The 14,267-nt window shown below is 40.2% G+C and overlaps 1 protein-coding gene across 2 annotated transcripts in view; it reads left to right on the top strand.

Moving 5' to 3' along the window:
• The window catches only part of dscaml1 (Down syndrome cell adhesion molecule like 1), a 676,237-nt gene that overhangs the window by 54,074 nt on the left and 607,896 nt on the right, over positions 1-14,267 (top strand). For both annotated transcript variants that reach the window (XR_009509068.1, XM_059956821.1), the window contains exon 3: positions 4,036-4,182. Coding sequence is in view for 1 of the 2 variants with exons in the window: in XM_059956821.1 (XP_059812804.1) it covers positions 4,036-4,182 (147 nt within the window). In the remaining variant the exon portion in view is untranslated. The remainder of the gene's footprint in view (positions 1-4,035; positions 4,183-14,267) is intronic.

Here is a 14,267-nt window from a genome sequence, read left to right as displayed (position 1 = left end):
CCTCATTATTTTAAATACCTCTATCAACCTTCTATGCTCCAAAGAGTAAAGACCTAACTTGTTCAGCCTTTCCCTTTAACTTAGGTGCTGAAACCCAGGTAACATTCTAGTAAATCTAGGACAAAGATAGTAATTCTAGTAAAGATAGGACAAAGTCAGCATGGTTTCCTTCAGGGAAAATCCTGCCTGACAAACCTGTTGGAATTTTTTGAGGAGATTACAAATAGAATAGATAAAGGGGATTTAGTGGATATTGTATATTTGGACTTTCAGAAGGCCTTTGACATGGTGCCACACATGAGGCTGCTTACCAAGTTAAGAGCCCATGGTATTACAGGAAAGTTACTTGCATGGTTAGCATATTGGCTGATTGGTAGGAGGCAGAGAATGGAAATAAAAGGATCCTTTTCTGGTTGACAGCCAGTGACTAGTGGTGTTCCGCAGGGGTTGGTGTTGGGACTGGTTTTTATGCTGTATATCAATGATTTAGATGATAGAATAGTTGGCTTTATTGCCAAGTTTGCAGATGATACATAGATTGGTGAAGGGACAGGTAGTGTTGAGGAAGCAGGTAGGCTGCAGAAGGACTTAGATTAGGAGAATGGGAAGAGATTGGCACACAAAATACAATGTTGGAAAATGCATGGTCATGCACTTTGGTAGAAGAAGTAAATGTGCAGACTATTTTCTAAATGGGGAGGTAATTCAAAAATCTGAGATGCAAAGGGACTTGAGAGTCCTGTGCAGAACAGCCTAAATGTTAACTTGCAGGTAGAGTTGGTGGTGAAGAAGGCAAATGCAATGTTACCATTCATTTCAAGAGTTCTAGAATACAAGAGCAGGGATGTGATGTGAGGCTTTATAAGGCACTGGTGAGGCCTCACCTTGAGTATTGTGAACAGTTTTGGGCCCTTCATCTGAGAAAAGATCTGAGAAAGGAGGTTCACAAGGATGTTTTCGGGAATAAAATAGTTATTAAATGAGGAATGTTTGATGGCTCTGGGCCTGTACTCGCTGGAATTTAGAAGGATGAGGTGGGATATGTCTGCTCCTATGCCTTATGGTCTTATTAAGGCAGGTATGGAGTTGTGTGGGAACTGGGATCATCCATGATGGAATAACAGAGCAGAGATGCTGGGCCAAATGGCCTAATTCTGTTCCTATGTCTTATAGTTTTATAATCTTGCGCATTATCTTTTACCTTGACTTACCCCAATGCACTGTGCAATAATTTGATCTGTATGAACTATACGCAAGACAGGCTTTTCCCTGTATCTCAGTACATGTGACAATAATAAACTAAGTTCAAATTCTTTCTGTTCAAAATGTTTATTTGACAGTGTCACTGTAGTTACTTGGATGAAAGGGGACATCACGTGATTATTATATTGACTTGGGGAGTCATCATAAGTGGCCAAACACAATTAGCTCTGTATGGTGTGACAATCTCTGCCTGTGAATATGCAGAACACCCTTGGGTTACAGGCACATGACTTCATGGATACCCCTACATTCAAAGGAGCTCCTAAAATATTATAAAATTTAAAAGACTGGCATGTGTACATGCATTTGTTTTTATTAAGAGCAGAACTAGTTTCCTCTCTCTGCTCAGCAGGTCAGGCAGCATCTATGGAGGGGAGGAAATGTTTCAGGCCGAGACCCTTCATCAGGACTGGAAAGGAGGGGAGCAGAGGTCACAATCAGATGGAGGAGGTGGGGGTGGAAGGGGTTCAAGCTGGCACTGGGTCTGAGTGATGGGGAAGGTAGGCAGGTGTGGGTGGGAGGATGAAGTAAGAAGCTGGGAGGCGATAGGTGGAAGGGGTAAGGGGCTGATGAAGAAGGAATCTGACTGGAGAGAACAGTGGACCATGGGAGATAGGGAAGGAGGAGAGGCACAAGGGGAAGGTGATGGGTAAGTGATTGTTTATTCCCTTTTATAGATGCTGCCTGACTTGCTGAGTTCTTCAGCAGTTTGTGTGTATTGCTCGCGACTTCCAGCATCTATAGAACAACACACACAAAATGCTGGAGGAACTCGAAAGGTCAGGCAGCATCTGTGGAGGGAAATGAACAGTTGATGTTTTGGGCCGATACCTTTCTCTGGATCTGGAAAGTAAGGGGAAAGAAGTCAGAATAAGCGGGTGGTGGGGGGAGTACAAGCTAGCAGCTGATAGGTGAAGCCAGGTATAAGGTAAGGTGTCTGGTTGGTGGAGAGGGAATGAAGTAAGAAGCTGGGAGAGATAGGTAGAAGAGGAAGATTGAAGAAGAAGCAATCTGATAGGAGTGGACCATGGAGGAAAGGGAAGGAGGAGGGGCACCAGAGGGAAGTGGTGGATAAGCAAGGAGAGGTGAACCAGAAAAGGGAAATGTAATAAGATAGAAAGGGGAGGGGGAATTTTTGTGTACAATTTTCTGGATGAATTTCTGATTGTTCTATTTTTGTTTAGTGATACAGCATGGTAGCAGGCCCATCCTGCCCAAAGAGTCTGCACTGCCCTTGTATGGGATCAGATTTACTGGAATCATTCCAGGGATGTTGGACTGGAGAGACTGAGGGTTCTCTTCTTGGAATAGAAGAGGTTAAGATTGGATCTGATGGAAGCAATTAGCAGACAGAGGTGACAATCTAATATGTTCCCAATGGCAAAGAGTTAAAAAACCAACAGACATAAAATTAATGTGATGAGCAGAAGAATGGAAAATGACAAGAGGAAAGACTTTTCCTGCAGTAGATGCTTCTTGTTTGGAATGCCAAGGATTCAGTTGTGGCACTCAGGAGGGAACTGGATGTATATATGAAAGAAAGGAATTACACGGCTATGGGAAAATAGCCTGAATGGCAGTTCGTGTAATAGAGTTAGTTGAGTTGCACAAGACATGAATGAGGATGCACCTGGATTATTGTGTACACTTCTGCTCAGTGTGTTTATAAGAAAGACATCATTACATTGGATAGTGTGGAAAGAAAATTTACAATGATGTTGCCAGGTCCTGAGCACCTGAATTATAGGGTGCAGTTGGGCAGGTGAGGACTTTATTCCTTGGAACATAGGACACTGAAGGGCATATCAAAGCATGACAGGCATACATAGGGCAAATGCAGTTTTTTCCCAAAAATGAATCAGAGGGCTTGGAATTAAGCTGAGAGAAAGATCTAAAAGTGACCTCAGGGGCAACTTGTCGATGCAGACAGTTGTGCATACATGGAACAAGATGCCAGAGAAAGCAGTTGAAGCAGGTGCATTAATGCTATTTAAAATATATTTGGGTAAGTATGTACGTGAATAGGAAAGGACCAGAGGTTACAAGAAAAATGCAAGCAAATGGGACCAGTTTAGGCTTGGATGAGTTAAAGATTTGAAGATTAAAGATGAGTTTTGTCACATGTACATTGAAACATACAGTGAAATGTGCCACGTGCATCAAAGCAAATCAGTGAGGATTGTGCTGGGCAGCCCACAAGTGTCACCGCAGCATCCCCACAACTCAATAACCCTAAATGTACATATTTGGAACGTGGGAGGAAACTGGAGCAGCCAGAGGAAGCCCATGGAGTTGCCAGGTGAACATACAAACTCCTTACAGACAGCAGTGGGAATTGAACCTCAATCTTATCTGAAGGGCTTGTTACCATGCTTTTTATTATATTACTTTATGATTCTAAACTTTCTGTAAACTCTGTAGCATCTTACCAGATCTCTGCTATTAGCAAAAGAATACATCCTGAAATAGGGAGAGATATCCCTTTACTATCTTCTCAATTATGCAAGGAAAAACATACCTGTTACCCACTTCCTAAAGGATAGATAATTATCCAGAATATTATTTAATTTACTCACACACTGTACTCACACCTGACTGCTTTCTTTCCTTCAGATTGAACTCTGGGAACTAAATATATATTTATGATGTAGTTTCAGTTCTATTTTTGATTTCCAGATAAATTGGCGATGAAGAGATTTGCATAGTTGTTGGTTCCTCAGAACACAAAGAGTGGTTCGTAGACTCCCATTTACATTCTTCACTTTCTCTCAGTTTTCAGGGAACCCTACACCGTACGGGTGGAGGATCAAAGGTCAATGCGTGGAAGCGTGGCTGTCTTCAAGTGCCTCATTCCTCCTTCGGTGCAGGAGTATGTTAGCGTTGTGTCGTGGGAAAGAGATACAGTCTCAATCATCCCAGGTAGGAAAATGAGAAAGGCTGGTGTTACTTCAGATATTTGAACCTGATGAGATGGTAATGTGATATTTAATTGCGTCAGTATCATCAATTTCTTGAATGTGTATCCCTACATCTAAGTGGACGCTCCACCTCCTGTTCATTTGATTTCATTTATATGATGTTGGTGCTTTACTGAAACAGTGAAATGCAGCACTTGAATGTCTGACATCTTCTCATATACTGTACTGATGATTGGTCTTTGGAAAAGACTTAAGAAATTGCTTAGCTGTTTAACTTGGTGTGGAGTTACTGTATAACCTCAGGTTGCGTGTGTTTCAGATGCAAATTTTCCAGGATTACCCTTGGTGATTGTAAGCCCATATGTTGACCTTTGTCAACAATAAGAATTCAGTTTCTTGATGCTTTTGTTCCTCAGGGTTCCTATGATTTCTACAAGGTTATATACAATGGATCATATGTAAACACAAAGCTCACATACACTGGTGCATGTCAATTGTGTATCAATTGATCAGATAAACTTATATTGTCACGTAGGTAGCCAGATGAGGATATTTTTACTGCCTAAAGAGGTGTAAGGTTCTATTACTCAGATATAGATACTACTATCTCTGATACAAGACAGAGTAACATCTCTCTTTAAGAAGATGATTGTCAACTCATATTTTGCTCTTCTGTTTTAGTTTAAAGAATATTTTGTTTTCCTGATTTGGTGGGATGTGACTAGAGATCTTGCGTTGAATGCTCCCGTGGTGTTCATACTTGTTGAGTGCAATCAGTCCCCTCATGAAGTAATGTACTTCACTGAGATGGAAAACTTATTTGGTGACTGCTTGGAAATATCAAGCAGTCTTCAACAGTTCCAGTCCTGAGTGTTTGTTATTTTTGCCAAAAGTCAACTCAAGGTAAGTTTATTATCAAAGTATGTATATGTCTGGAAATAACATGTCCACTTCGTTAATAATCAGCACTGGTACACCTCAAGGATGTGTGCTTCTCCCATTGCTCTGTTCTCTCTGTATCCATGATTGTGTGGCTAGGCGCAGTTCAAATGCCATCTATAAGTTTGCTGATAATAAAGCCATTGTTGGCAGAGTCACAGATAGTGACAAGAGGACATACAGGAGCAAGATATACCAGCAAGTTGAGTTGTGTTGCAGCAACAAGCTTGCACTCAATGTTAGTAAGACCAAAGAACTGATTGTGGACTTCAGAAAGGGTAAGACGAGGGAATACACACCAGTCCTCCTAGAGGGACCAGAAATGGAAAGAGTGATCGATTTCAAGTTCCTGGGTGTCAAGATCTCTGAGGACTTAACCTGGTCCCAATATATCGATGCAGCTATAAAGTTAGACAGCAAATATATTTCATTAGAGCTTTGTGAAGATTTGGTTTGTCACCAAAAATGCTTGCAAATTTCTGCAGATGTACCGTGGAGAGCATTCTGACTGGCTGGATCACCGTCTGATAAGGAGGGACAAATGCACAGGACTGAAAGAAGCTGCAGAGGGTTGTAAAATTAGTCAGCTCCATCACAGACACTACCCTTCGTAGTATTCAAGACATCTTCAAGGAGCAATGCCTCAAAAAGGCGGCATCCATTATTAAGGACCCCCATCACCCAGGACATGCCCTCTTATCACTGTTACCATCAGGAAGGAGATACAGAAACCTGAAAGCACACACTCAGCAATTCAAGAACAGCTTCTTCCCCTCTGCCATCCGATTCCTAAATGAACATTGAACCCTTGGACACTACCTCACTACCTTTTTTATTTCACTTTTTACATTACTTATTTAATGGAACTATTTAATATATACATATTCATACTGTAATTCAGTTTTTTTCTAAATCATCATGTGTTGCATTGTATTGCTGCCGCAAAGTTAGCAAATTTCATGACATATGCCGGTGATATTAAACCTGATTCTGATTCTGTCTCCCTATATTACTTTGAGATAAATTTTCTTGCAGGTATTTACAGAACAATAGAGAAATACAATAAAATATATGAAATACTACACATTAACGAAGACTGACAAACCAAAGTGTAAAAGGAGGCAAATTGTGGAAATAAATAAATTAATGCCGAGAACATGAGTTGTCGAGTCTTTTGAAAGAGAGTCCGTAGGTTGTGAAGTCAGTTCAGTGTTGTGGAAACAGTTACACAAAATGCGAGGTGGGAAACAAAATGTACCTGTCGAGAGGAAGTCAAGAATGGCATGACCCAGGTGCCGTAGATCTGGAGACAAAGGTGGCTTTGAAGTGAGAGCTGCAAGAGTTGTCCAATTCACCTTCAAAGCATGATCATGTTGTAACATGACTGGGCCTTTTAATGGCTATCACTTTTTGTTCAGCAGTCATGGATTCTGTGTAGTCTTGATGGCTTGCACCCAGGTAGGTTGTCAAGGGAACTATATCCTACATTGTTCAACCTTGGTGTTCAAAGCTTTGAAGACCATTTGAAGCAATGCTTCTGTAGTTAAATGCCACCTTTTAACAAAGCAATTTAGCAATTTTCTACCTAAATGTCTTTCCCAATTGCCTGCTGATAAACCAGTCCATTTTGAAGTGCAGCAGTTTGAGACTCTTGTTAATGAATTGGTACTAACAATATTTCGACCATCGTTACATGTGAGGACACACCTTTTGATTATCACATCTTCGTTAACAGCAATAGGCTGCAACACCATGCATTTACACATTTTTCAAGGAAGGAAGCCCCCTTGCCTTACTTGACTCAATCTACATGTGGCTCCAGATGCCACTAATGCAGTTCACAACCAGTCCCTAAGAGATTGGCCACTCACATCCCGCCAGTGGGCACTCACACGTGGACAGCACATCTCAAGATGCTTCACCAACCCATAATTTGTGAAGTCAATAATGGTATTGGAAGGGATCTTGGGAACAGGTTGATGTAAGTGTTGGGGTTTTCGAATTGGCAGAGATGGGGAACCAGAACATTTCACCTGGGACTATTGCATTATATAGGGCTACAGGAAGATGGACAAGTGTCAGAGGAAAAGGTTTAGAAGGACCCCATTCTTTAATAGCAGTATCTGTTGTCACAGAATGCAACAGAACATTTCCCAAAATAGATTTTTATTCCAGTTCGAAAACACGTTAAGATTAAAACCATCAACATGAGACATTAGGGCATTTGGGAAGTGTGAGATGATGAAGAGTCATTAAGAGGGAAATTTGGCTTAGGAAGAGTCAGAAATCACTGACATTTGCGACTTGCAGACTGCATTATCACATTTATTTAAATAATTGGGATCTTATTTACTGATACAAGGGACATGAGGACTGCAATTCTCTTTTTATATGTGTTTTTCATTAATTGGATGTTTGTTGAAGTTTTGTATTTTGATTTATTTTCTAAAAATAAGAACATCAAGAGAATTATTTAAAAATTTATTGTCTTTGAAGACATTGGTTTAATGAATCCAGTTAGTGATGGGGACTGACCTCATTCTTTATGTTTCATTTTCTACCATGATGAAATGGAGATCTGTATTTGATTTGAAAGAGTGAAAGATTTTGGCAAGTTTGGCTTTTGTTTTGTCTTGCTTTCAGAAGTTTGTTTTCTGTGATGGTAGTTCACACATTCACTTCCACAGAAATACCAACATCAGTCCAATCCTGTTCTTGACTTTTTAAAACTACATGCATGATTCTATTTACGTAGTGGGTGACCTTTGAATCCTGTGTACTCTTGGTAAGCCTGTCAATCAATTATAAGTCTGAGCATTGTGCTTGTAAGGTATTCTGGAGATCAATTTTATGGGAAAGTGCATTGCAATGTTCTGGGAATAAAGCAGGAGAAATGGACAAGAAATTGCCCCACTTGGTGCTAGAAAAGACTCATTTGGCTGAATAACCTTCTCTGATGCCATAACCAGTATCATGATTGTCTAAGGAGGAGGAATGGGAAGGGTGGGGGAGTCCAGAATGGTGAATGACTGAGCAACTGTGGACTTTTGTCTTCTAGAAGAAACGTAACTAACAAAGATATTTGTATCTTATTAAAACCAATGTTGCTTAACAAAAGAATTTAACATTTGGATCACTAGTATAGTCTTTTCACACTTGCAGGGGTTTATATCATAAGACAATTGACAGGCTAAGTGGCATTTGCTTGGTATGAGTCATAGCTATTTTGCTTATAAAAGGTTTCAGTATCTTATTTCCACCTGTCTGACTGTTTCAAAGTAAAGATTATGTTTCATTGAGCTTGTGGCCTTACACTCAGTGGGTGCTGTTATTTGGGATGGTCTGTTTGTTGACACTGTGATGGGAAGAAAAGGCTGACCCAATGAAGGCCATTTCAACACAGTGGATTTAACATGGGTTTCCACTGTTCTGAGACAGAAAGCTGTAAAAATGCCGCATAAACTCATTGAACCCATCTCAATACTCTGAATCATTTGGCAACTGTTGACCTTGGGTTTGAATCCATTAAGTGTGATTTTTAAAACATAGAACATAACACAAGAACAGGCCTTTCAGCCCACAATGTTGTTCTAAACCAGTGAAATTAGTAATCAAATGGCCAACTAAACTAATCTTCTCTGCCTATACAATGTCCATATCTTTCCAATTTACCCACATTCAAATGATTATATAAACATCTCTTAAATGTCTCTAATGTATCTGTCACTACCAGTACCCCCAGGCAGCACCTTCCAGGCATCCACTGCTCTCTGTGTAGAAAAAACCAACCAGCATTGTTTCTGCCATTTAGATAATAAGGTATGTTTCTTAACTCCAGAGGACCAGGTATGCTCAATGCAGTGTTGCTTGCCAGTACATAATGACATTATGCCTGGTTTTGATGGAACATTGTGTTATACAACGCTCACCCTTGGTCACCGACTATTGAAGCATGCATTGTATAGGCAATTGAGCCTGTGATGGATATTTACGTCCTGGGCCGGGGGCCTCTTGTTTTTTTTTTGCCAAGCTCAGTGTTCTAAACACAGCAACTCTCACTTGTAAAGATCAAACAGTTGTAAGTTAAACTTCCAACTAATATCAGTTGTTTAGGCGCTGGTCATAAACGGGAACCAATCTTCAGATTTTAATATAAATGGCAAGCAGTAATCAGTTTGAAGTTGAAAAGAGCAGCTTTGCAAACAGATTGTGGGTACCTAGGATCTATGCCTCCAAGAAGTTTTTAGACCATTTGTGTAAAAAAAGGTATCTGAAAGAATATCATGTATGTGTGAAGTCACCTAAGTAGCAAAGAAACTATATGACCATAGGGAGAAGTCCAAGCCTTTTAGGAATCATCCAAAAGCATCACAAAGAGTGCAGAAACATGGGGGCAAACTAGAATCCATTACTCTGCCTTTGATTTCTGCGACGGTCGACTGTCTCGTCTGTGGCTCATGGGTATGTCTTTTTAGCTTATAGCTGTGTTTACCTGTGTACTTGTTTTGGAAGTACTTTATGTTTTAGAAATGGTTTGTAATTTTTAAGTTTTTTATGAGATAGAAATCCTCTATGAGCTTTAAATGTGTTTTAAGAATGTTTGGATTTAAACATGTAACACTGAAAATCAATGAACTGTCTTTAAACTACACTGTCAACTGGAAGTATCTCCTCCTCAGTGGGGGGGGGGGGGGGACCCACCACTTGAATAGTGGGTTTTGGCAGCTAACCTTACCATGGAAAATAAACAGAAGTAGACTAGCTTTTAAAGATTAAAGATTGGGTATTTACAGTATAATCTTTAGTGAGGACACCCATGGCTATCTACATTGGATAGGGCTTAAAGTCTTCATTTAAGTTTAGAGCTTTGCGATCAGCGAACCCAATACCATCACCTTTGCTGGATCAGCACTTTAACAATTTATGCATAAATTATGTTAATTTGTAGCAGAATACTCTGGCCACTGTTCATCCAATAATTTTTAAAAATTGGCAATAGAACAGATGTAATGCTCAAGTTTCTTGTCCAGATGTGCCATTCTAATTGGTAAATGGGATTAAAAATGATGTATGCTAAACTGGGGTGTTTGGAGTTTAGAGTTCAAAGTTCAATTCTGGTGCCATCCGTAAGGTGTTTGTATGTTCTCCCCGTGATCACGTGGGCTTCCTCCAGTGCTCTATTTTCCTCCCACAGTCCAAAGATGTGCTGGTTAGTAGCTAAGTTGTCCTGTGATTAGGCTAGGGTTAAATTGGTGGTTTGCTGGGTGGTGTGGCTCATTGGGGCGGAAGGGCCTGTATCTCAAAATAAATAACTAACAGCTCAAAGACTCAGCATTTATGGGGATTGCATGCATTCTAATTTCAAATGTTTCTGGTGCAGTTTGGGATTCTAAATTTACCGTATTTGTGGTCTCAAGGATGAGAGAGCATCAGGAAAATGATAAACACTGCCATTTTAATTATTTTTTTTAGCTTGTTGTTCCATTCTGTATCAATGATGCAGAGCGGTTGGTTGGAAAAAGACATCTGTAGCTTTGAGTGTTATTGTGATCCTGCCAGAAAGAGGAAATGTGACAGCGGGACCAAATATTGAATTAAACATTAGTTTTACATCTGTGCTATAAATAAAGCTACAAACCACAATCACACATCTGGGATTTTGGATTCAGTCACAAAGCAATGAAATTTGATTGGCTGCAGAGCCTCCTCTGAGGATATAAGGTTTGACTTCTCATTGAATATTGTCATGGTGATGAGTTTATAGAATCTCAGGAGGTGGCCATTTTGCCCATAGGACCTGTGTTGGCTCTGTGAAAGAGCTGGCAAATTAGTATCACTTCCTTGTTCTTTATCTACATTCCAGCACATTCCCCACACCCTCGAATACTTTTTTTTCCAGTTTCCTTTAGAAAACACAAGAGATTCTGCAGATGCTGTAAATCTATGCTAGCACACACAAAATGCTGGAGGAAATCAGCGGTTCAGGCAGCATCTATAGAGAGGAATAAAATGTCGACGTTTTGGGCTGACCATTCATCAGGACTAGAAATGAAGGGGGAAGAAGCCAGAATCAGGATTTGGGGGTGAGAGGAAGGAGCACAAGTTAGAAAATGATAGGTGAAGTAGGGGAAGGTAGGTAGGTGGGGATGGAGGATGAAGTGAGAAGCTGTGACTTTATAGGTGGAAGAGATAGGGAGCTGAAGAAGAAGGAAACTGATATGAGGGAAGAGTGGATCATGGGAGAAAGGGAAGGAAGAGGGGCACCAGAGGAAGGTGATAGGCAGATGAGAAGAGAAGGCATAGGAGAGGAGCCGGAATGGAGAAATGGTGTGGAGGAAGGAGAACTTTTTGAAAAGTTGCTGTTGAATCTGCTTGCATTCATCATTGCCTTCCAGATGCATTAGGTACACATCTTTTTAATCTTTCCGGTTGTTTTGCCGATGTGTGCCTTGTGGTTGTTGACCCACTTTCAACTGAAAACAGTCTCTAGATTAGGGCACAAGTCTCTGAGGTGGAAACAAGGAAGATCAGAAATGAATGTGAATGGCACCCTCTGCTGCTTCAGTCGATTGGGATTGTGCATGAGGAGAACGCCTTAGAACAGACTGTCAGGAAAATAAGAAAACGTTAAGGCCCAGCCATATCACTGTAATGATCTATGAGCTTGCATTTCAGCACATTGAGTTTAGACAGGATGATTAATGACCTAGACCAAAGGTGAAGTCTATCAGTTGCCTGGCCTATTCTCACTTTGGCAAGAGAGTGGGCATGTGTGTCCATTATTGCTTAATTAATTACCCACAAACTTAGAAGAATGGTGCTTGTGAGTACCCAGAGTGCAGTCGTTAAAAAAAGGCAGGTTACAACTTGCACTTATTGGCACTGAGACCTGGTGCTTAATGATCTGTTATTCCTAACTCTCTTGTTTTGGCTTCTCCTTTAACCCTTGAGAGTCCTGTAGCTTTTGTATTAACAAGTAATGAGAATGCTATTTATTTGATTAGTTCCCAGTGCAACTGGCAGGGTAGTGGATCAGTTGTTACAACAGGAGACTAGTAAATCAGAGATTTCAACTGATCCCGTGTAATGAGAGCCTGAGGATCAGAACAGACTTGGTGGCCCAAAGTGCCTGTTACCAGACTGTATAACTATATAACTTGAAGTCACTAAGTCCGTCAAGTTTGCTGGAGTAGCAGGGTGGCATGGTACCCTATCAGATCGATTGAGAGAATGAGGCAAGTGCGCATGAGGCCTGTTGATTGTGTGGTGAATCAATTGGGCCTCGTATGTGTAGAAGGCTCTCTATTTTTGAGCGGGTTTTTGAGTGTGCATGCTTTCATCTTAGTGGGTCCAGTTTGCTTTTGCACTGTGATGTCTCCGAGCATGCACAGTGCTCAGTCAGGACAGACTGGAGAACGCAATTAGTGAGGAGTTATGGGTGGAACTGAGAATAAGAAAGGTATGACCATGTTAATAGGGCTGTATTATAGACCATGCAACAGTCCTGTGATTTAAAGGAACAAAGTTGTAGAGAGATCACAGATTGTTACAAGAAACATAAGGTTGTCATAGTAGGTGATTTTAATTTTCCACATATTGACTGGGACTCACATTCTGTAAAACCACTAAATAAGATACAGTTTGTCAAATCTGTTCAGGAAAGTTTTCTTAATCAGTAAATAGAAGTGGTACTTGATCTGCTATGAGGGAATGAGATAGGATAGGTGAAAGAAGTTAGTATAGGGGAACACTTTGCATCTGGTGACCACAATGCCATTAATTTCAAAGTAAATATGGAAAAAGGTAGATCTGGTCTGTGGGTTGAGATTCTAAACTGGAGAAAGGGCAAATTTGGTGGTATCCAAAAGGATCTGGCAGGTGTGGATTAGGACAGTCTGTTTTATGGCAAAGGTATACTTGGTAAGTGGAAGGTCTTCAAAAGTGAAATTATTAAGTCAAAAATGAAAAGCTCCTTATTTTTTAATCCTTTAATATATGGCTTGTTGGATCTGGTGATATTGATTCAGAGGCATAAAACTTGGTGGTTGCGGTTGTTTTATTAAGGGGTGTTACCAAAAAAAAAGACCAAACAAAGAAAAAGAAGTCATGGTTGTCTCTTTCTCAGACTAAAAATAAAAAACACATGTCAATGATGTACCTTTGAAGTAGCCAGACTTGGGTAGTGTGATGCCTGCTGGAGAAAAACTGAGAAGCTTCTAGAAAAATACATAATCGGCTATACTAAAATTTCTAGAAAATTTACTGAACAATTGCATGTATATTGGTGATTATGTAAAAATTTTAATCAAGCATAGGAAAGTTGAACTACAAGAAAAATAATACAATGCTACATCTTAATCCAGCAGGTTAAATCTGGTCATGGGTTAGTCCTAGGAAACCTCTTAATGCTGGAGAGGTGTGGAAATGCAAAACATTGAATGCATTGTTTCTCAGGAATTGAAGGGTGTGTGAAGTAAGGTCCAAGGCATCGTGCTGCTGGAGAGCGCCACACGCTGAGCAACCTTTCCACCCTACACTTCACCACTGTGAATTGGCATATGTAGAAGGAAAATTGTGGACTTAAAATTGGTCCCTGATTTTCCTTCTTATTTTAGTTTTCTCTGAAACAAATCAGTTTGCACACACAATGGCAAGATGACATGATCCAGTTTCAAAGCAGATGGTTTCCACTATGAACTTCTTCCCATTGTTCCCATTGTCCACTATGAACCTCTCCCATTGTTACTAATGACCATTAGGCTTTCCCATTGGCAGCGAATCTTAGTTACTTGGTTGAAAATTGCAACCGAGATTAACATGTACCTTCCTCAAGAACAACCACAGCCACATGTGTTTATCTGAGGATTGTCTCTCATTGTTTGCCTTACATAATTTTCATGATGTTGACAATTATGATGCAAATTGTCTGCAAGATGTGTCCAAAAGACAGAGACTTTGGGGAAAATGAGAATTGTGTCTCTGAAGACTGACACAGCTCAGAACAACCTCATCCTTTCTGATTAAAGAACAAAAACTATCTGATCCCAGTCCTTCCCATTTTTGGCATTTTTTAGATTCAGTGATAAAATCAGAATGATTAATAATTTAAACCACCTCTGAAATTGTGAATAATCCATGTCATTGATG

This window comes from Hypanus sabinus, chromosome X2 (assembly GCF_030144855.1).
Source record: "Hypanus sabinus isolate sHypSab1 chromosome X2, sHypSab1.hap1, whole genome shotgun sequence".
Taxonomy (NCBI): Eukaryota; Metazoa; Chordata; class Chondrichthyes; order Myliobatiformes; family Dasyatidae; genus Hypanus; species Hypanus sabinus.
The sequence above is the reverse complement of the archived record's forward strand: the minus strand, read 5'-3'. Positions and strand labels throughout refer to the sequence as shown.